The sequence below is a fragment of the Triturus cristatus genome, chromosome 4_2 (genome assembly GCF_964204655.1).
Source record: "Triturus cristatus chromosome 4_2, aTriCri1.1, whole genome shotgun sequence".
Classification (NCBI taxonomy): domain Eukaryota; kingdom Metazoa; phylum Chordata; class Amphibia; order Caudata; family Salamandridae; genus Triturus; species Triturus cristatus.
This window is the reverse complement of record NC_140586.1, coordinates 795003010-795029489: the sequence shown is the minus strand read 5'-3', so window position 1 is coordinate 795029489 and position 26480 is coordinate 795003010. Positions and strand designations below refer to the sequence as shown.

The following is a 26480-nucleotide window of genomic DNA, read 5'->3' as shown; positions in this document are numbered from 1 at the left end:
ACACCTTAGCACCATAGCGCTAGAGTGTGTGCGTAAGTCTAGCATAGGTTTTGTACAGGAAGTGTAGCCTTCCTAGACAAGTTAAAAAGATTTTCTTACTGTATATGTGTGCTGCACAGTGCAGCACGCATACAAAGTCAGATAAGAAAGGAGAAATAAAAACATTTCTCCTGTGAGTGCCTCCTTTGAAGTGCCATTAACTTTTGGCGGTAAACCCTGTCTACAATTCCTTGTAGGTAGGGTTTTGCATCAAAAAGCATGGGTGGTTCCATGTGAACGCCCATGTACCACCAATGGAACGCCCCCTTGGCGCTAAGTAACCCAAATCAGTGCTTCAGCTTAACGCTGCTTTGCGCAACTTTTAGGATACTTTCCAGCGCAAAACAAGTTTTGCATTGGAAATTAAATTCCCAAAAATTATTTTGTGCTAGCTAGCATCACTTTTGTGACACTAACCCAGCGCAAAATGTTGAAAAATCCACCGTTTAGAGTGTTCCTTGTATTTGCACCACAATGTCACCTCAATCTGTTTAAACCCATAACCCAATTACCACACATTTGTCACTAAATACCAGAGACACCAAAAGGCTTCCATTTGGTGTGGTAATGTAGTAAAAAACAAGCATTGCAAAGCCATTAGGATTCACCCGTGTGACTAATTGGCTTTGGGCTTGCTTCTTATGTTAATATCACTGTCTTCCTCTGTGAGAAGTTGGCCTGGTATATCCAAATGCCTTCTGACAGCTAGCTGTCCACTGAACCTTTTTTTGGCATTTTCTTTGAGGTAAGATCATTTAAGGGGGTCACTATAGATCCATATCCCTTAACAAACCTCCTATAGTACCTAAAAAGTACCTAAAAAGGCTCTCACCTGTGTCTGGGTGGTTGGAGCAACCCATTCCATGATTGTTTGGATTTTGCTCTGTAAAGGCTGAACCTGGCCTCCACCTACAAGGTGGCCCAGGTACACAACCTGACTCTGCCCTATCTGGCACTCAGTGGCCTTGATAGTGAGGCCTGCTTTTTGCAGGGCCTCCAAAACATTTCTGAGGTGGACCAGGTGATCCTGCCAGGAGGAACTAAAGACAGCAATATCATCTAGATAAGCTGAGTAATAAGTTTCCATCCCTGCCAGAACTTTGTTCACCAACCTCTGAAAAGTGGCAGGTGCATTCTTCAATCCAAAGGGCATCACCACAAAGTGGTAGTGCCCACCAGGGGTCGAAAATGCTGTTTTGGCCTTGGCATCCTCGGCTAACCTGATCTGCCAGTAGCCAGCTGTTAGGTCAAATGTACTCAGATACTTGGCTGAGGCCAAAGTATCAATCAGCTCATCTGCCTTGGGTATGGGATAGGCATCAGTCCTGGTGACTGCATTGAGGCCTCTGTAGTCTACACAAAACCTAATTTCTTTCTTACCACCCTGGGTATGAAGTTTGGGCACAAGGACTACTGGACTAGCCCAAGGGCTATCTGAAGGCTCAATCACACCTAACTCCAACATTTTCTGGACTTCAGTCCTGATACAGTCCCTGACATGGTCAGGTTGCCTGTAGATTTTACTCTTGACAGGCAGACTATCTCCAGTGTCCACCTCATGGGTGCACCAGGTAGTCTGACTAGGGTTCAGGCTAAACATATGTCTGTACTGTTTCAGAACTTGTCTGCATTCAGTTTGCTGATGGCCAGTGAGGCTGCTTGCCAAAGCAACACCATCTACTGACCCATCATCAGGGTTCTGTGAGAGCAGGTCAGGGAGAGGGTCACTCTCCTCCTCCTGTTCCTCATCAGTTGCCACGAGCAAGCCCATGTCAGAACTGTCAACATATGGTTTCAATCTGTTGACATGGAGCACCCTAAGGGGGCACAGCCTTTTGGTCATGCCAAGTTTTTTGTAATTCTTGGCTGGCCTCCAGGTTTTTAGTTGCCTTCTTCATGTATTCGGCCATCCTGGAGCGGAGACCAAGTACATAGTCCATCACATCCTGTTTGGGAGGTTTGAGATGTAACTCCCAGCCCTCCTTCACCAAACATAATGGGCCTCTTACAGGATGCCCAAACAGAAGTTCAAATGGGCTGTAGCCAACCCCCTTCTGTGGAACCTCTCTGTATGCAAACAGAAGGCAGGGAAGTAAAAGGTCCCATTTTCGCCTAAGCTTTTCTGGGAGGCCTTTAATCATTCCCTTAAGGGTTTTGTTGAAACGTTCAACTAACCCATTGCATTGTGGGTGATAGGAAGTAGTGAATTTATAAGTTACACCACACTCCTTCCACATTGCTTTTAGATATCCTGACATGAAGTTGGTACCTATGTCAGATATGACCCACTCTGAAGAAAACTCCAATGAGGGCTCTTGCCACCACAGGGGCTGTGGTGGTCCTCAGGGGAATTGCCTCTGGGTACCTGGTGGCATGATCCACTACCACCAGGTTAAATCTGTGCCCAGATGCAGTTGGAGGGTCAAGGGGACCAACAATGGCAATCCCTACCCTTTCAAAGGGTACCCCCACCACAGGTAGTGGTATCAGGGGGGCTTTTGTTTTGCCACCTGACTTGCCACTGGCTTGGCAAGTGACACAGGAGCGACAAAACTCCTTGGTGTCTTCTGACATATGTGGCCAATGAAAATGTGGAACAATCCTGTCCCAGGTCTTGTTTTGGCCCAAGTGACCTGCTAAAGGGATGTCATGTGCTAGGGTCAAGAGGAACCCCCTAAATTTATGTGGTATTACCAACCTCCTTGTGTCTCCAGGGATTGGATCTCTAGCCTCAGAATATAGGAGTCCCTCATCCCAATAAACTTTATGGGACCCACTAGCACTCCCAGCAGCCTCAGCAGCAGCCTGCTGTCTGAGGGGTTCAAGAGAGGGGCAGCACTGCTGCTCCTTACTCAGATCTTCCCTAGAAGGGCCCCCTGCCCCCAAGAACTCAACCTGATCAGGCTCAAGTCCCTCTGGGCAGTTTCTTCTTCAGAATCTGCTTCTCCTCTCTCAAGAGGTGAATCTGTGATCTGAGACAGAGTGGAAGGCACTGCCGTAACCCTACTGCTCCTCTTCTTGGGTAGCACCTGGTCCATTCTTTCAGGATCCAGAGCTGGTTCAGTTTGATGCATTTTGGCCTGTGACCTGGACACAGCAAATACCTCTGCAGGGATGCCCAACATCTCAGCAGGAGTCCATAACTCTACTTCAGACCAGGCTGAAGTCTCTAGAGCATTGCCCAATAGACATTCAACAGGGAGTCTGCACTGACTACTACCTTCTTGAGGCCAGTTACCCCTCCCCAGGAGAAATTCACAACTGCCAGACTATGGTTGGTCCTGACATTGCTTGCATTGGTAACCTGGTACATTTCGCCCAGGATGATCTGTCCAGGGTCCACAAGATCCTCTGCCACAATGGTGACACTAGCACCTGTGTCCCTAAATGCCAAAGCCTGTTTGCCATTTATTACAGGCTGCTGTTTGTATTTGCCCAGATTACTGTGGCTCACTAGGAAGGACATATCAATGTCTCCATCACAAATCAGCAATGCCTGAGTGGGTACTCTGACTTGGCCAGTGTCCACTTCAGATCCCAGGGTCAACCCTACTACACCCTTATTCTGATTACCACCTCCACTAGTAGCTGAACTAGGGGGAACAGTTGCCTTAGGGGCAGGAGTGGTGGTGGTTTGGTATTTGGACTTGTTACAGTCAGAAGTCCAGTGCCCTTTCTGTTTACAGAATTTGCACAAGGGTTTCTTTTGGCCTTTTCCCTTGTTAGACTGTGAATCCCCACCAGATGCAGATTTTTGGGGCCCTTTTGAAGACTTCTGGTCTTTTGACTTATCCCCACTTTTCTCAGAGCCTTTAGGATCCTGCTTCTTGGTGTCACCCCCTTGGTTCTGGGTTTTCTGCCTCACCCTGGTTCTGACCCATTTGTCTTCCTTCTTTCCCAATTCTTCGGGAGCGGTCAGATCAGAGTCCACTAGGTACTGATGCAACAACTGGTTCTGGCAATTATTAAGGATCTGTTCTCTCATCATAAGATTATACAATCCCTTAAAATCAATAACTCTACTACCAATCAGCCAACCCTCCAGAGCCTTGGTTGCACAATCTACAAAGTCAGTCCTGTCCTTAGTCTGTGCTTTCTGGGTGTCTCTGAACTTCAACCTGTACTGCTCAGTGGTTAAGCCAAACCCATCTATTAATTCACACTTCAGGACGTCATAGTCATCAGCATCCTCTTCTCTAACAGTGAGGAGCTTGTCTCTACCTTGATCTGAAAAGGAGAGCCACACGATTGCTGCCCAATGCTTTTGGGGGACCTGCTGTACTCTACAGGCCCTTTCCATATCAGTTATCCATTTATGGATATCATCCCCACTCTGATAGGGAGCAACAACCTTGGACAGGTTCCTATGGTCTGGAATACATTCTCTAACTCTAGGTACACTGTTGCTGCCACCAGGGGTTCCTAACCCCTCTCTTCTAGAAGCTCTCTGGAGCTCAAAGGCTTTTCTATCTAATGCCAACTGCTTAGCTTTGAGGGCAAATCTTGCTTCCTCATACTGCAGCAGTTTGTACATTCTTTCAGAGGAGGTATCTCTTCTATTAAAGTATGAGTTCCTCTGCTGGACAGATTCTCTGCCAGAGTGATAGGAGTGGTCAGATTCCCTAGAAGGGGACCTAGGCCTCTCCTCCACTCTGTCAGTTCTCTTAGGGAGCATTCCTCTGTCCTTTTCAGATTCTTGTGTCCAGGTTATCTTGATTTTCATCATCTGACCCAGAGACTGTGATTGACCCACCCCCTGATTCAGACCTATTAGCTCCTAGAGCTAATCTAAGATCATCTGCTGTCAGCAGATCTATCAGGTGTAGTGTGGAGGGACTCTGTCCTAGCTTCAAGTGCCTTGCAGCACACATGGCTTTCAAGTCAAAGAAAGTCATGTCCTTATACTGAGGCTGAGTGGACCCACTGGCTCCACCCTTTAAGGACATTCTAGTGTTGTGCAGTGTTGTACTACCCACACTAGTTTGTGGCCTACTGATCCTAGCTTGAGCTGTAGAAAGGGTGTGCTATCCCTTGACACACAGCTCTAAGTTCAGTAGAACTTATTGATACTAAGCTTGACTTTATATGTACCTTGAGTACCTATAGTGGTTGTCAGTTAGTAATTCAAATAGAGATTTTCTGGTAAAACAATAGCAAGCTGTAATCCCACACGCTGTAAACCAATGTGAGAAGTTGGCCTGGTATATGCTGGTCACTAGTTAAAGTGGCCACCTTGCACCAGTACAATTTGACTCTTATGGTAGATAGGTTTAAGACAACCTTTTAAAGAAAGCTATCCTAGTGGTAGCTGTGGAGCGCAGCCTTCAGGCTAAGTCTTTAGAGGAATGTAAAGCAGCTTGTTTTACCCTATAATCTCTTGAATTACTAAATGAAAGGGCACCACACAGGTATATATATAAAATATATATGTATTTATTTCTAACACACTCTACTAATCTCTTTATGAGATTAGAAGTCAGGAACATATGCACAAATAAACAGTTCACAACAAGTTAAGCACAAATATGGCTGGGGCCCTAGGGGCGTACCAGACCATATACTAAAAAAGAGACTTAGGAAGATAGACTTACGAGGGGACAAGGCCTAGGGCCTTCAGAAGCGCTGCAGCCTCACTAATCCACCCAAGGCAGGTAAGTAAAGGACGCATGCAGTGTGAGAACACAGCCGCGGATCCCAATTGACTTAAATGAAGCAAGTCGCGGTTGGAATTTTAAAGTTTTAGGATACTTCGGGAGAGTCTACAAGCAAGTCACTTACAGGGCAAGTAGTTCTAGAGCCAACACACACAGGAGCACTGTAGTGCTGGAGTTACCTCACCCAGGGAAGCCGGGTGCATAGGTGTCTTTTGGTGTTGGGTCGAGGCGTCGTTTTCAATGGGAGCCAAATGGGAGGAAATCCTGCTGGAGGCTTGGACCATACGTGGCCCAATGTACACATTTTAGAACGTCGTGAAGGGGTTGCACTCGAAAATAGTGCACGGTAACCGGGTATTGCTGTTCCTCGTCACTCGTGGGATCCACTTGCCTCTGCGTCGCTAGGGACTCACGATGGCCTTGGAGAAGTCAGGAAATCCACTTCCGGGGCTGCAGGGACTTCGGACTCCAGCGGGAGCTGGAAAGTTTGCGACCGTTGATTCAAAGTTTTGGTGCCTGCCAAGCAGGGGAGTCACTCTTTGACTCAAAGGGAGATTCTTCAGTCTTCCAGAGGTAGTGGAATGTCAAAGGTCCAGGATTCTTCTTCAGAGCATCGTCCAGGGATATCTAGTTTGCAATGGCAAGGGTTCCCTAACTTATACTACAAGGAAGGGAGGGACTAGCTCTATGACCCCTCAGGGGAGTGGGTGGCTACACCCACTTTCCTTTGTCCAGTTTCGCACCAGAGCAGGGGCAGGTAGCCCCTGAACCAGTTTGAGCTGGCAAATGCACAGAGGAGCCTACTGCTCCCCCAGTGCAGGACTTCAAAGCACTCTAGGAGTGAACCCACCCAGCCCCAATACACTAAATCCTGTCAGGGAGGCGGTTACACCTCCATGTGACAGGATGCCTATTGTTGGGCCTCCTCCACTGCGAGTTTCGGTCAGCAGCAGGAGGGCAGCCCAGTGTCTGTGACTGGTGTCATCCATTTTGTGATGCCAGGGCTCTTCAAGATTCTACCGTGTTTTCACAGTGGGTACATGTCTATCCCTCTAGGAGGGTGGGATCATACTCCCACACCGTTACTGGTGTGGGGGTATGATTCCAAAGCATTTGACACCAAACACGACATGTTTTGATGCAGCCATCCCAGAGTTAGCATTTACCGGGAGGTTCTAATGCACTTAAGAGTATATGGTTTAACCGCATCCACAAACAGCCACAGAGAATGGACTCTGAGAGCTGCAGAGGGGCCCTGCTCAGGCAGAGGCACCCCCTCACATGAAAACCAAGCACCCTGCCCCAATGGCAGGCACAAGACAGGTTTGCAAGGCTACTGAAGCGTCAGACACAATCAAGGCTGCAGGCCCACTAGTAGCATTACAGGCCATGTAAACAAAGTACCATTTTACTGGGGATTTACAGGTAGAGTAAATATACCAATTGGGCATAAGCCCATTTTACCATGTTTTAAGTAGAGCGCACAAGCAGTTTAGCACTGGTTCAGAGTTGTAATTTGTGCAGAGGCCTAAAAAAACAACAAACATGGTTCAGAAAACAGGAGGGTGAAGGAAAATAGTTTGGGGATGACCCTGCAGAAATGTCCAAGACCTGCACCAACTATCTGAAGCTGAACACCAAAATGACTAAAATCATGATCTTCAAGAAGCGCACTATACTGTGGGCCTCCAACTAGCGGCCAACAGATTTAGGACTGTCAACACCAAGAACGTTAGGATCGTCATCAACATCAAACTCAACATGACTGTCCAAGCCAAAACTGTCACTGCTTCATGCTTCCATACTCTGAAGATGCTGAGGAAGATTTTTTAAATGGCTCCCAATCAGCGCCTGGCAAGCCATCATGCAGGCCTTTGTCACAAGCAAGGTGGTCTATAAGAACACCATCTAAGCAAGGATCAACAAAAAACTCAACAGAAGGCTGCAGTCCTTTCAGAACTGGGCGGCCAGAATCACTCCTAGTCTCCCATGACCCACTCACATCTCACCACACCTGAAGGAGCTCCACTGCCCCAGGATACCTCAAACATCGCATCTTCTTCACAAAGCTTCCAGACACCTTTGCTTACATTCCACCAATAAGAAAAACCAGATCCAGTGTTTGAGCCTTTTTCTACATTGCTCTTAAAGCTTGGAACAACTTGCCACTACACCTAAGAGCCTCCTCCTCACTTCTTTAATTCTGCAAGAAGCTGAACACCGGGCTTTTTGAGTAGTCCCACTAGACTCTCTGGTTGGCTAGACTCACACCTGTTTATCACCAGGATACCCTCCCAGGTGACAGTGTGCTCTACAAATCTGCATATCGTATCAACCTAACATAACATACAAAAATGAGAGGTCTTGGAGACACCTGGCGCTTATCTATAAGAGCTCTGTTCAACACGTAAAGTGGTACATGTGTGACACTGGGCTCTAATAGAAATGTATGAAGCCATGTAAATCCTCCCTGCATGACTTCCAGGAGCCTCATAAATCATGAGCAAGGCGACACTGCGCAAATCGCTGTTGCGCCTTACTCTGCGCCTGCGCGCCGTTCCATGATTGTTGCAGTGAGATTTCCCATGCACTACCCATGGATTTTGACCCTGCCTCAGATTTACAAAATCATGTAAACCTGGAAAAGCACCAAATCCAAAGCCTGACGAGGTGAGATGTAACAAGGATACATATCTTTATTTCTCCTAATGTTTTCCTCTTTCTATGTGTGCTGCATTCTGCATTCTGCAGCACAAAGAGAAAGGGGAAAACGCCTCATAGGATTGTTTTTGTGCAGGCAGGTGCCCCTCGCTACACAAAAACAATCCTGTCTGCAATGGAGGTACTCTTTCACCATGGTGCAAGGACGCCTATGTCAACGCTAGGCTGCCGAAAGGGCGCCAGTGCAGGGAGAAAGGACAGGAATGCACCATACTGCTTTAATACAGTGCATTCTTGCCCTGTCACTTTAGAGTATGGTAGCACAGCAAGGTGCCTTGCTGCGTTGTCCTATGCCAAAATCCCATAAATGAGTGCCAGAGTTTCTTCTTGTGACAAAAGTCTTTTAAGATAAAAGTGAAGTGCAGCACTCAGCCATAGGAAAAGTTTATGTACATGAGCAAGTAGAAAATCAACATTTATGGCTAGCAGTTTTTTGTTTTTTGAAAACTATTATAGGGGGAATAAGGATGTATCTTAGATTCCACCCTGGCTCTTTTAGGGCTCGCCAGCTGCTATGGGGGCAAGTGAAACAAAAACATTAGTTGCCGAGTTACAGACGGACGCGGACGTCTTCTCCAGATAATACCAATTCGTGGCGATCGCTACAACGGCACCAAATCGTTTCCATTGGATAAAATAACTCCCAAGAACAGACGACTCAGAGGGGTGTCGGCTGACACTTCCTTGAATAAGATACAAGGAAGCCAAATAATACACTTCCTTGACACCAGGCTGTCATATCCCTTCTTGTCCCGATGAAGACCCATTTTAAATGCTTACAAATCTGCACTACATCCTAGGGTCGAAACGTCAACGTTGCTTGCTCAACTTGTCCACGCAACCCCACAACTAGAATAAAGAATATTATATCCTGTTGTGGTCTATGTATTTTATGTTGGACTTCCTTTGTAAAACCGCGTCCATCTTTGTAAATATGTGTTATATGTGTTAATCTGTGTTCAGCACCATGTCACTAAGCACGATCAGTCACTAATTGTTTCACGGTCCATGTATTTTATTTTTGGACAGCCCTGTAAATATTTCTTTGATTTACACAAAGAGTAAAAAGGAATTCATTTTCATAAACTCTTGTATTGGTATGTGTGTGCTTTTCTCCCCTTCATTGAATGATCATTGAAACATTGAATACATGTATTAAGTACTTTATAAACAAAGGTTACGTGACTCCCAACAGAACCATTGTTTTTGTTTCACATATACACCCAGGTTCTGAGGGTTGCTGGGTTACCCCATTATCTTTAATGGCTATGGGGGCAAGGGCTGGGTCAGAGGCATTCACTTAGCCCGGGCCAGCATTGCTTGGCTCGCCCACCTTTGGTATTAGAGGTGTATACATTAGGGAGTTCAAAACCTCTTTGGAAAAACAGGAATACTTGAACATGTAATAATAATCAGTAACACAAGGATTAAAGTGTATTGTTACCACCAGGTTTCATTGCATTTTTCTCCGTATGAAAGAAACTTTTTTGATGAAATGTGTCCAGACACGTCCAAAAAAACTGTGAACTTCTTATAAATGTAATTTCATTTTGTTTCAACCCTTTCAGTTATGACTGCAGCAACCCAGTGTATGGGCAGACCCGCAATCCTCTGAACCACAAAAAGACCGCTGGAGGGTCCTCGGGTGGCGAAGGAGCTATCATCGGCGGGGGTGGCTCCATCATTGGAATAGGGTCTGATATGGGAGGAAGCGTCCGATTTCCAGCAAGTTTTTGTGGTATCTGTGCACTGAACCCAACTGCTTGTAGACTAAGGTGAGTTCTAAAACTATATGTTGATGGCTCATGTTGCACGAGGTATTACATTAATACATTTTGAAGCACGAATCAGCGCTTTACTTTTGTTTCTGCGTTTGATTGTATGCAGCCCATTGATCCAGGAATGAGTATTTAACAACAACATTTTGATCAGAACTTTTTCATAGGTTCATTATGTATCCACATATAGGTAGGGACAGAAAGAAAATATTTTGTGTCCCATTCTATAGCTATGCACCTGTTGAACATTGTAATGTGTTTGCCTGTTTTGATACAGCGAACGAAAGTTCACTGCTTGGCCATTGAATCAGAACACCAAGGGGCATATTATCAAGAAACAGCGTTAAAATTATCGCCGCTTTAGCGGCAGAAAACTGCGGTTAAAGCAGCGATAATGGGCTTGATAATATGCCCTTGCGAATTCCAATAGAAGCCCATGTTCCGGTGTGAACATAGGCTTCTATTGGAATTCTCTGCGGCTTATTATCAAGCCCATTATCGCCGCTTTAGCGGCAGTTTTCTGCCGCTAAAGCGGCGATAATTTTAACGCTGTGCTTGATAATATGCCCCTAAGGCCCTAATTCAAAAGGCTTTCTAACACTTTCGAGTAATTTATACTTTGGAGTTTACTACTTTTTACTTATCCATAGAATACAAGTGTAAATTATTATCAGCAAAGATTATAGTTTAAACTTTCAGTAACGCAAGACCTATTGCATTGCAAATGCTTGTTTTGGGAGTTCCCGGGCCTAATTGTGCTCTCAATCCGACCCTGCCTCTGGGATATCATTGGTAAACTTTTAACTGGAAGTAGAGGATGTGGCATAAGGGCCCGAGCTGCCAACTTCGAGTCTCGGCGTCGGCTTAATGATCATGTATTTTTAGAAAAATCACTTAATGCCCTGTGCCTACCAAAAATGGATGTGTCCTTTTGTAATGTAACTGGTGCTTATGTATATGGCCTGGTACTCCCCCAAGTCCCCTCTTTACCTTTGGCACCCACAGCCCTTGTCCTCCCAATGAGGTCTCCCTCTCTCCTACAAGGCAAGTATTGAGACCACACCAATTTTGGGATTTCTTCGGATTGGGGGGGGGGGGGGGGGGGGGGGGGGAGTAACCTCCCCCCCCCCCGGCCGTGTTTATTGCAAAATTAAAAAACATTTATTAAAATTATGCACAATTACGCAGAAAGGCCAAATACATTGTTAAACAGATGAGGTCACATGGCTATCCTTAACTTCTAATACACACGACACTCCTACCGTAAATCTAACAATGCATATATTCACTTTCTGCGTGTCCCCTTTAGAGCCTACGGCACGGTCAATGACTGGCAGCCTCCAGATCCCAGCAAACTACGTGAAATTACTTCGCCGGAGTTGGCTTGCGCAGGGGGTACAACTTATCGGACGGATACTTTCCCCCGGGCCCCCCACTGCACCCTGTGCCTTAAACTCCATAACTGGGGCTGCAGAAATTCTGCATACTTGCGCCCTGATGCGCCTGCGCGTGCAGGGGCGGCCACAAGCCCACTGGAAAGAATGACTCCCCCGGCCCCCGCACCCCGACAGCCTACCTACCGGCTGTCACTGCCCCTGGAGTTACATGGTTCTGACCACTACTGACCGAAGACTATGCTTACCAATCATGACCTTACCGCCTGACCAGAGACACACACAACTAAATACGACATTATCACGTGAAATCGTATAACATGTACTTCTATTTAAACGTTATATTTCAATCACATAACTCTGTTTTAAGCAATCCTGTACTTGAGAAGCTTACTAAGAATGACACTTTTATTATTATAAATTCACCAAAACATCATATTTTCCTTCACTATCTCCTGCGATACCTGTAATAAAAGGAAAAGAGCCAAGCAAAGGCATTACTGCCAAACACATTTAAAGTGTACCAAATCATCAATTTACATTTAATCTATCTCCTGAGATACCTGCAACAAAAGTAAACGAACAAAACAAATAAATTACTGATAAACACCATTAATGTACCCACTCAAGCATGCATTAACACTATCTCCTGAGATACCTGCAAGAAAATGTTTTAATAGAACCAAACCAAAATACCTTCCTGACCAACACAATTAAATTGCCTGCCTTAGGGGATGGTGGGTGGGGAAAATACATTACGGGCCGCTGGTGGCCCGGGTGCTGAGCCCGTGGGGAGAGCAGAACAAGAGACTGTTCTGCTCCCCACACCCCCTTTTAAAGGGGGGTGGGTGCACGGGCCAGGCCGGTCTAAACCGTCCGGACCCCCATGCTAGATGCCCGCGTGAACCGGAAACACTAAAGTGCTTCCGGTTTACGCCCCTCTGAGACACCCCTATTGGACGCATAATGGGGAGGGAGGTGGGAGTGCTCCCACCTCCTCCTTTCCCCCGGGGACTGGTCCGACCGCCATAATGGCGGCGCACGCTAATTAGCACTCGGCCTTTTCCATATGGCCTGGCACTCCCCCAAGTCCCTTCTTTACCTTTGGTACCCACAGCCCTTGTCCTCCCGATGAGGTCTCCCTCCCTCCAACAAGGCAAGTATTGAGACCACACCAATTTTTGGATTTCTTTGGATTAGGGGGGGGGGAGTAACCCCCCACCGGCTGTATTTATTGCAAAATTAAAAAACATTTTTTAAAATTATGCACAATTACGCAGAAAGGCCAAATACATTGTTAGACAGATGATGTCACATGGCTATCCTTAACTTCTAATACACACAACACTCCTAACGTAAATCTAACAATGCATATATTCACTTTCTGCATGTCCCCTCTAGAGCCTATGGCACGGTCAATGACTGGCAGCCTCCAGATCCCAGCAAACTAGCAAACTACGCGAAATTACTTCGCCGGAGTTGGCTTGCGCAGAGGGTACAGCTTATCGGACGGATACTTTCCCCCGGGCCCCCCACTGCACCCTGTGCCTTAAACTCGGGCTGCAGAAATTCTGCATACTTGCGCCCTGATGCGCATGCGGGGGTGGCCAAAGGCCCACTGGAAAGAATGACTCCCCCGGCCCCCGTACCCTGACAACCTACCTACCGGCTGTCACTGCCCCTGGAGTTACATGGTTCTGGCCGCTAATGACCGAAGACTATGCTTACCAATCATGACCTTACCGCCACAGGACAGCATAGTTGCCCGACTATCTGTCCACCCCCTCAGCCCACTAGGAAGGTCATGCCCTGTAACTCGCCTGCCCCAAGACTCAACTACAACCCTTCGCCCTAGGCGAGCCGGGCCGTTACCCCCTAGGTGCATGCCCATGTAAATATCTCTCATTCCCATACTACGCACCATGGCCTCGGGAAACTGCAAGCAAAACATAAAAATAGCACATCCGTCAGTGTACTGCCCTACTGACAGGCTAAAGACGTACACTACTGTGCATAATACTATGTACCCGTGCACTGAAGCAAACTTCTCCCTGAGTCACAGGGTAAAGAAGCTTGCCATTCACATGAAACAGAACCAATGGGCTAACTCTATTCTTGTTCCCAACCTACGCCACATGACCTCGTGAAACTGTATGCAAACATTAAAATAGAACATCCGTCCGTGTATTGCCCTACTGCCAGGCTAAAAACTTACACTACTGTGCATGATACTATTTACCAGTGCACCGATGCAAACTTCTCCCTGAGTCACAGGATAAAATTGCAATTCATATGAACAGGACCGATGGGCTACAGCAAATGAGCCGAAACCAACCCGGCGTCGTGGATGGCGAAACTCACGACTCTTGAACTGGAAGATGGTGAGGCGTGACCCATCGCCACGTAGGCTACCCCATAGTATCTAGTGTGACCCGTGTAGAAAACACAGGGTGCGTAGGTATTGTATAATACGACCTGGGCATCTAATGCCAGAATGTGCCCAAGCATAGGTACCGTGATACAAGCATGGACATCCGTTGCATAAGTGTTCGGGCACTAGGGCGCTGAGTTACTGTGTGACAATACATTAATAGTATAAGTGTACAAGCACAAAAAGGGGGTGACGAAACCACAGGCATGATTGCACGAGCACAAAGGGTGCATAAGTACCATGCGACACAGCCATCCCAATGCCTCTGCGTTCAGGCACAAGAGTGGCGAGATTTTTCTTGCTACCATACATAACTCATCATAAGTATATGCGTACAAAGGGTGCATAGGTACTGTGTGACAAATCACAGGCCTGTCTTGTGTACGTGTACCCGCACACAGGTGCAGAGCTATAGGGTGACATACTAGCTTCCAATGCATACGTGTACCTGTGATGGGTGCATAGATGTTATTTGACAACCGACTCCTAATTCATATTCATATCTGTAACAGCACCAGCTTGCTTATGGGACTCTCGAAGGTGTAACCATGAGGTCTGGGATGTAGTGACATCATAAGTACTGATAATGTATGTAAATGACCACACAGAGGCAGGCGCCTCTCGAGACTGACATCAAAAGACTTGTATAATATTGAGGTGACGTTGTTAAATGGTAGCGGCAGTTTCAATCGATAACCTTTCAAGTATTTGCCCGGCGGTAATCGCCTCTCATACCACTCGATAATTTACCAATGAAAGAGGCAGGCGCCGGAGACTGGAAGGCAGGAAACAAAGTTTTATTCCGTCGGAGCAGAACACATCAGATCAGACAGCAAGGTATCGTCACGAGGTGCTCTAACTGCATCTCTGAGACCTGGTCTCTTATACACAGGTTTATTGCTTTATTACACATAGTACATTCTTGAGATTCCCTTGATGCATGAGAGAACATCCCCTGAAGCCCCGGCTCAGATCCGATCCCACACATAGCTACAGTAGAAGTTCCCGCCTTACCCGCAGTAGGAGATGGCTATCGCGCAGCAGGGTATTCCGCCAATTCCCGGGGGTGTGTGTGACCGGTCGGGTCTCAGGGGGTAGGGGCTTTGATCTACTGTAATCCCTTTGATGTGGGGTGTTTCCCTTACAGTAGGGGCAATAAACTGCATCCGCAGGGCTAGGTGATGGTCTGGGACCAGTTCGGACAATGGGGCGCAGAGGAAGGGGGTTTATCAAAGAGGGGCATGACCATGTATGGGATGTCGGTCGGATGTGGTTCCGTAGCAGGGTCGCGCAGAAGGAGAGGGTTTACGGCCTGTATGAGAGAGCGGGGGTGGCCGGCGCGCGGGGGATGCTTGCAGTGTCAGGGGAACGCGCTGGCGATTGACAATGAGCGGCGGAGAGAGTGGGGTGCCCAAAATGGCTACCGTGTGCTCGCTGTGCGTAGCGCTGGGGAGAGGCAAGATGGAGCAGATAATGTTCAGTTTGCAAGCTAAATTTCCACAACGTCACCCCGGTTTGAAATGCCTTGCTGTAATGCCCATAGTAAGCAGTCATGCTTCTATCATTTCGTTATCAGGGTGAGCTAACCAAGCTGTCTCCATGCTTTAACAAGCAGGGATATGTTCGCATTCGCAAGGCTTTACTTGTGGAACTACAAGAATAATGGGTGATATACCGTATATATACACGCACCTTGCTGGCTGACCTGAAGCAGGGCTTTTACAACTTTACATTGGCATCAGACTTTTAATTCCGTCCACTTAGCATAGCCTCAGTTCTATTATATAAGGAACATTGCATGTGACTTTCAACGGGAGCGCCTAGCATCGTGCCATTTGCACTGAGGGAAGGAAGATTGGAAATCATATTACTAATTAAGAGCGCCTAGCATAGCACCGGCTGTATTGGATTTTCAATTCTGACCGCTTAGCATAGCTTACATAGGGAAACTTGCATGTGACTTCCAATGAGTGTGTCTGGCACACATACTGCACTTTTCCAAGTGTTTTGCCAGTAGATCCCATATGCCACCCATGGTAAAACCAATCTCCGTCATCAGGTAGAGAGCTTATGCCCTATCGGCACTGCTCAGCAGTGCCCCTGAATCTCAAGGCCTCCTGCCTCTGCCCATGATATTGCTTTACCTTTGAGAACACAGATAGTGAGGCACTGTGGTGTAGATAAGTACCTTGGCCGTGTTAAATTCAGCTTCTTTCCGTAGAGTTCAGCAGAGCTCACGTTCACCAGAGGGCAACTTGGCGCTGAATCACAGATGTTTATTGTTACCCAACTCAATGGTATTCAGCTTATCCACTCAGAAGGATAAAGGCTGAATGAACCCCCCGAGAATTGAACCTGGGACCATGAGGTCAAACACAGGCCCCTAAAGTGGACACCTTAGTCCCTTAAGCCCCCAGGCCCAACTCAATATTGAAGACAGCTGCAGATCCTTAATAGTGCTGCCAAAAATTAGCCTCTAAGACCCCTCCCGTTTCTTTTATATGACATCCTGATTTTGCTCTAAAAGAAACTTTTATAAATTTTTGCAAGAACAATCACCTTTCTCTGAAGCCTGTTTAGACTAGGCTCACGCTAGGCACCCACCGGAGAGAAAAGGAACATTGCCTTTAAACCATCCGCTTTGCAGTTATTCCCTGACCTCGGGGTGAGAAAAAGCAGACCCAACCTTAGTCTGCATTAGAAACACATCCGCCTGACTTATATGACATGTGTTCTGCATAGATTCAACAATATCTAAAAAAGGGGGCTGGTGTTTGTGGTGGCCAACAATATCACTGTATGTCCCCTGCCCAAGCACTGTTAGACTATTAATAGGCTGACCTTATTGCTTGTTGATAAATTTCTTATTTCAAAATCACTCCCACCGAGAGTTACACAAAATTCACTGACCACCCCCCCCCTGGCCTGTATTGTTGGGCGTGACATGTGTGTCCAAACAATCAGCCATGCGTGTTGTCTTAAACCGCTGTATAGACATGCCCCTTGAAAATCATAGACTCGAACCCTTAACCATCAGAATTGGAGTCTAGGACCTTAACCAGTGAGCCACACAAGACTCTGAAACACGCACTTGGATGCGCTGCGCCTCCTGTGCTATCTTATGCAAATCTTATTGTGGTGCACTAGCTTCACCATGTTGGAGTTTCAAAAGCACCATACCTAATGGGTGCTTATATCACCCCGCTGTGCTCAATCTACCCACGTGAAAGGTTTAAAATTGCCCGAAGACTGCACAAATTTAAAGAAGTTAAAACATAAAAACAAACTTTAGAGCTCCGCTGCCACCCAGATTTCATTCTGAGTCATAAACCACATGACATGTCTCTGGTCGAGGGCCTGGCCCACGTACACATACAGTGCGTCATTAATTACACGGAGGCAGGCTTATTAAAAAACTGAAACCCCATTGAATCAAATTTTCAGTGAAGTTTCGAAACAGCTAACAACGCGATCTCAATACTGACAATACGCCTGATGAATGGTTGCCCGATGATAACCCCCTATGTTACACAGAGGCAGGCTAATAGAAAGTGAAACCCCAACTATGAGCAACACTATCACTTGCAACATGCCACCGCACTGGTGGCAGTGCTGGTACACAGCACTAGCTTGTAGCAGGGGGACGCATGGTAAAAGGTGCCACATGAGGGCGGTAGCAACAAACTGCTTATGCGACCCAGCCATCACCACAATTAGTGAAATTGCAACTGAGGGGAAAAGCACTGCTAGTCTATTTGCCACGAAGATCCCACCCACACGACTAACCTATATGCCAGGAACACAAGTACACTGGCATCCTATGTTAATTAAATAAGCCACTAACTGCTCTACTGGAAATTACAAAGGGGAAACATGATTAACAATTCCTTTGAAAATATTTCCACGTTTATTCCTTCGCAGTCCCCGCATGCTATGGCCTGCATCTAATCACGGGCCTGCAGCATCAGCCCACCATCAACTAGATGCCCAGGCGCACTGCCACCTTTGCCTTGAAACACCTGGGCTAAAGTTTCCACTAATGCACTAGTTTCCTAAGCCATGTTTTTAAAGCCCCTCGCACAGCTGTTAGGAGCGGTTAAGGGAAAACGCAGGTTGAGGTCTGATGGAACTGCACAAGACATCTTCCTGCGATGTTTACGTGATTATTATAGAAATTAATTTCGACTCCCCTAGTGTTCTCGAATTCTAATACATTATATGTGCCCCAGAGAAGGAAATAATAACTGGACCGATGTGTGCTAAGATTAAGGGTGTAAGGTGGAGCTCAGCCTCGGTGCCTTGCTCAGAAGTCGCCGCAGCATTATAAACCACTAATACAGGAATTGCAGTTTAGCAAACTCTTCGAAAATGTTGCATATTTATATAGTGCGAAATCGACCCAACGGCATTGAAGAGCTTGCCTGAGCACCGTATCTTACATTACACATTCAGTCACGGGGTGATTCCCTGCCCACATTGGTACTTAATCAATCACTGGTAAGCTCCTCGAGGAGCTGTAGACGCTCTCAATGCCCCCAAAGGAGACACCAGCAGTGTAAAAGCATGCAGTGAAAGTAACCTTTCAATATCGCTGCGATGAATGCACACATGCGAAAGAACAGAAATGGCAGCCTTCCACAATTAAACGACTACACTCCCGCTCAAATCCCCCAAAATTCCCATCGATGCTACTTTAGAACATGGATAAGATTTAGGAGGGGTTTTCTGACGTTCCCTCCACGCGAAAGCAGACAGCAGAAAAGAGAGTAACTCCTATGCGATCCTTCATGGAAGAATAGTAAACCACGGCGGGCCGCAGGTAATTCCCTACCCACATCGGTACTACAACAAAATACTGGCAATCTTCAAACAAGGAAACGAACGCGTGCAATGAAATTACCATTTCCCAAAACAGCCCCCCTATCCCTGCACTGCACGCAAACTGTGAGAATATCCATTCCTTGCACACACATAAACACGCTAAACACTGCCCCTGTGTGTGTTGTACAGCGTCATCGCAACCCCACCCGGGCACTCTCAGCAACTTAACTTATATTGAAAAAATTGTGCTCCTGTTGCTCTTGCAGGCTCCGCATTCTTGAATACGGCTCCCCAACGACGCTGATGCTTCCCCTCGTGCCGGAAGCTTGAAACTACGGACTCGCCCGCAGCTTCGGACCATTTCACCATGCCTCTCTCCACCACAACCGGGGTCCACCGCTCCACGAGAACTTATTATGCCGCCTGGAAAACAAAAATAGAAAATACATTATGGGCCACTGGTGGCCCGGGTGCTGAGTCCGTGGGGAGAGCTCCCCCCACATCCCCTTTTAAAGGGGGGTGGGGGGTGCACGGGCCAGGCCGGTCTAAACTGGCCGGACCCCCATGCTGGATGCCCGCGTGAACCGGAAGCACTAAAGTGCTTCCTGTTTATGCCCCTCTGAGACGCCCCTATTGGACGCATAATGGGGAGGGAGGTGGGAGTGCTCCCACCTCCTCCTTTCCCCCGGGGACCGGTCCGACCGCCATAATAGCGGCGCGCGCTAATTAGCGCTCGGCCTTTTCCAAAGTGCTCCAATACCATTGGGTCGAGTTTGCGCTGTATAAAACTGCAAAAAAAGAACTATTCTGGTAAAGTTCTTGGGAATTTGTCACAGTGCAGATAAAACTTATTAACTTTTAAGGCTGAATTTTCTGACAGAGACCATGATTCTTGTGAAACAGACACATCTTATTCAATCGAACACAACTCCCAGTCACCTGATTACAGCTCTCATGCAGCTTACCTTACCTGTCTGAAGGAGGGCACAGCACTCATGCTGCTCGGATCGTTCTGCAGCACGCTGACTGGGTCTTGTGCAGCTGTCACTGCACCTGAGAGCTCGCAGCCTAGAGAAATGTTTGCTTCACAGTTCCAAACAGGTGTGAAGCCTTAATTGAAGGGCCGCACAGCGCGTCTGCGTGGCCATCTCTTGCCGGAAGTGGCAAACAGCACAGCTACGCTCATGTCCCATGAAACCCGGGCAAACACCGAGGCTTTCGGGTTTACCCTTCTCCACTCTGCGGGGAAAAGGGGCCGTGTCCTCCCCCCTCCCGGAGCCCCTCCGACCCGCCTCAAAAAGCTGCTTTACATATGAAATGCCTATTACTCCGTGCGTCTATGCTAATATGCCTGACTATACATAACTACGAACATGCATACGCACAAACTGTATGTGCGCCTACTCGTAGAAAATACATACACGTCACTCTGTGTACAGTAATACACATATATGTGCAACAGTGTCCAGAGGTACAGACATGCATGTAGAAATCATTATACAGACGGGTGCTCATATACATATGCTCAAATTTTATTAGCGCCAAGAAACCCACGGATAAACATGAGCTTTGTAAACACGCTATGCTATAAATGCTTATGTTATGCTATAAATGCATGTCATTATATATGCATATTTTGTTTATATCGTACAAATATATATTATATATTAATATAACCACAAGCATCTGTGTAATCACATATACACGGAGAGGTGAGTAGCCCGCGTGCAGGACATACATGAGCGTGGTCATGCATACATAATATGTGAGCTCACATATCTTTCTATTTGCCCTCACATGCGGATGGACAATGCTTCAGAACAGCAAATAGAATATTACATTATACATATATATGCACATGCATGTTTCCATACTTATATGCGTGTCTGCGCACATAGTCGCCAATATTTGATATTTTAGGAGCTCGGAGCTCCATTAAACATTTGTGTAAAATACGACTCGGACTGAGAAAATCCTCGTCCTTTCTACAGCAGTGGGGAGAGAGCCTGCCCTGTTTTTTGAATTCAGGATAACTGTCCTGAAACGCGACGTTACTTTTCCCAGCTGCCAGCATCTCGGATAACTTGCCGTAAACGTTTGCAGTGTAAAAACAAGCATTTGCAATGCAATAGGTCTCGCATCTACGCGAGTTAAAGGCTTTAGAATTGTAAATGACAATGCCTTTTATTTATGTTTTATAAATCAAAATATAAATAAAAGGCATTATCATTTACAATGCCAATAGCTCAAACTCGCGTAAATGTGAGACCTATTGCATTGCAAATGCTTGTTTATGTTGGTTGTTTTTGGGTGCGTTTTATGGTTTACTGGGCCGGTTTTTACTTTTGATTTCCCTGATGTAACCACAAGCTTTGCCTGCAGCAAGCACAAATGCAAGCAGTCTCCCGTAACCTGAATGATGCTCATTCAAATATAGAGTGCAGTGTCCGCAGCCAGGTATGGGATACGTTTCGGCCTGCAAAATGCTTCAAAAATGGGCACGCATTGGAACATAAGTGGCAGAGCTTGGGCGTTACCTATAGCGATGAAGCAGCAAACGAACATGGCCTGATAATAAAGGGCGGAGTGCATGTTTTTGCTTTCTTGTCCAGGTAATGTCTGTGCAACACTGAAACATATAAAACCCTGCATCACAGCACTTCCCACGAGGTGACTTGAGGTGCAAGCTTTGGCAACAAATACACTAACACTGGAATTGAGGGACTTGGGGCATTCATTGACAAACGTCTTATGGCATCATCAGGAGCCATGTGGCGAAAGTCAATGTAATGCTGTTTTATTCATTTTTTTAAATCGAAGTATGACGACCTATTAAGTGATACAATGCCTCATGCTTCCCGGGAAAGTAAATTGAAAAGTAAAGAAACAGTGCAACTCGGAGGAGGTGGGGTATAAAACAAAGTGCAGCGGCGGAAATGAAGGTTCGAGTACCGGCGTGGGCTCCACATCCCGTGAATGTGTGCAAATAACTCTATCTCCAATGTGGAGAGAGGTGGGATGCGAGGAGGAGGGGAGCTTCATGCCGCACACAGGAGTTTATAGGCGCTGCTGTGCGCGTTTGTTTTACCATTCACAGCGGGCCAAACTCACCACTTAACCGACACCTCCTAAAAGCAGTGGTAATCATCCTGCACGGCTCTGAGGGCATCCCCGCCTTCCAGCACATGGGCTGGCTAAGGCTACTGCGGGCAGGGGGCAGCTGTGGAGAATGCTCCCGGGAACTTTGCCCCATGCCCACCGGGTGCCTGGCTGGGGCGGTGTTAGGCGAGTGTGGCGGCTGCCTGGAGTGTGGCAATGTAGAAGGGTAGATCTTGACAAGCTGCGAAAGGCGAGGCTCAAATCACGAGGGAGAGCAGAGAAAGTGGGATGCGGCAGTTGGGAAGACACGAGAATGAAAGAAAAACCAGCGTGTTGCTCGTGAAATGGGCGCCACGCTGGTAAAGTATGTTCACAGTTATTTAAACAAGTGTGAGTGGAAGAAAACTGTAGTTTGGCGCCGCTGAAGTTACTATGGGATCAACAGCCAACAGAAAGCAAGATAAAAACAGCAATGCCACAGTTAAACGAATGGCAAGCGGTATGACAAATTACAAGGAGTTTCACCCAATATACAGATTACTTTATTTCTCGCTGAGACAGCGCATGCAGCTCATGCGCTTCCAAGTCGAGACCTAATAACTGCCGATGCTATCTGGCATGTTTTACACCAGCGCCTTTCTGCGTCCACGCCGCAGCGCACGTGTGAGCCTGGGATTAAATGTTAGCAGAGGAGCATGCTCTTGATGAACTATTATATTATATTACATTACAATTATATTAATTCATTTGTTTTATTTATATAGCTAGATATATAAATTGTGCCTCATTGCAACCACTGCTCTGAAAGTAGCAACTCTCCGATTCTCTAACCAAAGTGAAGCGCTGAAGGATAGAATGGGTGTCTGAACTGGGGCCCTAAATATAATAACTAGTTGCCCAGTTCTGTGCCACCGATTGAGGTTTTACCCAGAGCTGCCCAGAATACATCTCAGAGCCTGAATTAAAACTAAAAAAAAAAGTTAAAAAAACCCACTTTTTAAAAATGCTGACAGCAGTCCCAGGCAAGAAGAAAAACATTGTATTCTTCGCTTTTTATCCTGTTAAATAGCTCCCCGTGTATTGAACACAAGCGCCGCTCTTCTTGCCTTAAAATATTATTCTTTTTTTGTTCCCATGCCCGATTCTGGGGACACTCCAAATCGCTGCTGTGGAGCGAGTGAGCAGCACTCACCCGTTAGTATGTTTGATAGATTGGAAAGAGTTATTTGATTCATGTCATTTCATAAGACCCCTCTGTGCCCAGGCATGAAGTCTGTGTCCTAGGCACACGTGTGATGTTAGGTTATCGTCCGTTTGTGTAACATTGACTCTGATTATGGGAACATTTGAACCCGCGCTCTCTCCATTTAAATACTCCCACTATGTAAACAAAGCACTCCTTGTAGGCTGGAGCACTGTACCAAAAGCAAGGAAAACAAGAACAAGCAGCATGCGCTGCCCACCCCTCGCGCACACCGGCTCCTTGCGCATGCGCCGCTGCCATGTTTAGGTCAGGCAGAGGATGCGCAAGAAAAACAAAAAGTCCGAACAGTGCGGACTAAAACGGTAGTTGGTGGCCGTTGCTTCTGGACTACACGGAAGTCAGTTGGACATCAACAGCCACTGAAAACAAAGGTAAAAAATGCGATAACAACATTTAGCAAATGGCAAGCAGCAGGAGAAACTACCGGCTGCTTGCCAACATATAGAAATTACTTTAGGTCTCGCTGAGACAGCACATTCAGCGCATGCGCTGCCAAGGTGAGACCTAAAAAAACCCTATAGGAGATAATGTTGAAATACATTTTATTGATTAAAAAAGTTACATTTTAAGATAGTTTATTTCGATTGTAAAATATAATCATAAAAGTTCATGCAGACAGGTTACATCCATCATTACATTCGGCAAAAGACAAGAACATTCAGTTTAAAATACATGATAAAATATAAGAGAAGGATAGAGAATATTAAGACATAAAGGTACAATAAAAATTATCAGTACAAACTCTAATCAGCTAATAATCCTAAAAGGCAATAGGCTTATGCCCATAAAATCCATGTTTCGAGAAGACACCCACCGAATAACTCATTTGGAGATTCAGAAGCATCCACAGAAAGTATAGGGCTGGCCTATACTGCTGAAAATCCAAGGGCCTGATTCACAAAAGTAATCTGAAACAAAATCCTAACTTTACGACTTTCGGTATTCACAAAGCACATTTCGGAGTAGTAAAGTTAGGATTTTTCTCAGTTCAACCTGTTTTGGTCTTAAGTTTAATTTAAGACCAAAACTAAAGTTTAACTGAGAACAATTCCTAACTTTACTACTCCTAAATGCCCTTTGTGAATACCGAAAGTCGTAAAGTTAGGATCTTGTCTCAGATTACTTTTGTGAATCGGGCCCCAAGTTTTTAACTATTGGTAGTAATACAGATTTCCTCGTGCCTCATAAAACGTACAAAAAAACGTAAAATGAGCTAGAGCTGAGGGTGATAGTTCACCGAAAGAACAGAGCATGATATTTTACGGTCAAATTGACCAGTTAGAAAGCTCAAATGTCATCTCATGGTGCCTAAATGGAACTACGTCAATAAAGCCCTCTCCTTTATATTGTTGACATTTCAAATTTGGCTCTACACCTGCTGTTGATTGTAAGCCCATTACTTCTCTCATATTGGTCCTCATATTCTCCTTTTCTTCCCTGTTAGATTCTAACTTTGTTAAAAACAGATCTTTTACTTTTATAGATCCCATTTTGAGATAGAATCCCGATTCGAGAACAGGTCAGGTCTTCCAATAGCTTTCAAAGGAATTTGTAAATAATGCAGACATTGAGTTATTAGGCCATAGTCACAGGACATGTTGTCCTCAATGATCTCACGAGTAAGGGAGGACTCTGGGTTACTTCAAATAGATATCCACAGGAGAAGGGTGGCAAGTCCCACCAGGTCTGAGACAACGGAATCTTAATAAAAAAAAAATACAAGATTATTATCCTTCCATATCCCTTGCTCCTCTCACTCTCTTATTCCTATTGTACTTCCTATTACATGACAGTGAATTTTCTTTCCTCGCTACACTTGTATTTCACAATGTAGGATAATAATGATAAACATTTTACATGATCTAGCAAAAGATCTAACTCTTATCTATCTAATTTACTTTTTTCTCTTTACATTTAGTGTTTGCAAGACGAGTGTTCCTATAGATGGACAAACTGGAGGTATATTGCTTAATATTTGCTACACCTTTTAATGTGAATTAAATACATTATGTGTATTACGGATACCATTTTTCAGATTGCCTTAAATCTAACCTGATTACACAGTGCATTAATATTTACCCATAATTTGAAACTATCAATATCACTTTCATAGCCCCTCCTGGTAGCCTCTGTGCTGATGTTTCTCTAGTGTTTGAAGGGAACTATACAACACTTTTATTGTTTGATTGTATCATGATCACTAGCCTTTGGTACTCTATATATATTATTGTATCCCAAACATTATTCACATTTGTTGCCACTATTTCAGTTGATTGAATTGGGTCACATTTCTGGAACATTTTGTCAAAAAGATTTTATCTCTTTAAAATAGTTTCTTCACAGAAATACAGCAATCAAGTATGTTTCATTATTTTGGCCAAAGTGAAAATATCTCTGTTATTTTCTATGAGTTTATCTTTACTGACACAACCTTCCACCACTGACCTTCCCAGTGATTTCTTCTTGAGAGCCATATGTGCTTTTTAGCAGATCTGTCTTTTTTAAAGAGATACCTAAGATCAATTAAGTGGCTTGTACTTTCTGAAATTACCACATTCTTAGAGGCTCAAGATGTGCTTATGGCCACTTAAAAACGATAACGATAATTGAGACACTATTTCTAGGCATAGATTCGGTAACAGTTATTGGTAGCCAGTCTCTTCATTGAAGTGCTCAATGGACAGATCACAGCTGGAATTGTTTTCTTGCCAACTGGATATTAAGGGACAATTTCACAAAAAAGTAGATTAAACCTGCACTTACAAGAATATGCGTTGTAATGTTCTTAAATAGACCTCTCCGGCTCTTTCTACCACATTCTCAGCCATAGAATGTTAGCACCAATATCCCATGCAGAATCACTTGGAGTCAGGGGACTGTTTGTGTTGACGTGGCTTTGATGGTCCTACTGTTCTACAAAGAAATTTGCAGTTTTTTTCTCATGTTGGAGTAAGCTTGTAACAATAAACCTATGTACACTTGATGGTTTATTACTTTTGGCCATTTACAGACATCCCCATAAGTACACCAGAAAGCTGTGCCAGGCATACTACTCAGACTTCCACCCCCTATGTTCTTATTTGCTCTGTTCATAAATCTACACAATGTACGCTTAAGTATGTTCTACTATGCACATGAATATTTTTACTGTGTAACAAAAATATTTTTCAGGTGGTAAAAGCTCTTCACCAACACCCCCATCAAATCTGAGGGTGAGCCATTCCCTTGCCCATTCTGGTAACATAGTTACTCCAGCCATTGGTTGGGGTAAATCTCTAT

At 45.5% G+C, this 26480-nt stretch overlaps 2 protein-coding genes across 10 annotated transcripts in view; one reads left to right on the top strand and one right to left on the bottom strand.

Moving 5' to 3' along the window:
- Window positions 1-19412, bottom strand: part of LOC146835059 (uncharacterized) — a 505671-nt gene extending 486259 nt beyond the window's left edge. For all 9 annotated transcript variants that reach the window (XR_014960678.1, XR_014960679.1, XR_014960680.1 and 6 more), the window contains exon 1: window positions 19069-19412. The gene's annotated coding sequence lies outside the window, so the exon portion shown is untranslated. The remainder of the gene's footprint in view (window positions 1-19068) is intronic.
- Window positions 1-26480, top strand: part of LOC146835058 (vitamin D3 hydroxylase-associated protein-like) — a 686483-nt gene that overhangs the window by 238520 nt on the left and 421483 nt on the right. The window contains exons 5-6 of the mRNA XM_085602724.1: window positions 9983-10189; window positions 25120-25160. Coding sequence (XP_085458850.1) covers window positions 9983-10189; window positions 25120-25160 — 248 coding nt within the window. The remainder of the gene's footprint in view (window positions 1-9982; window positions 10190-25119; window positions 25161-26480) is intronic.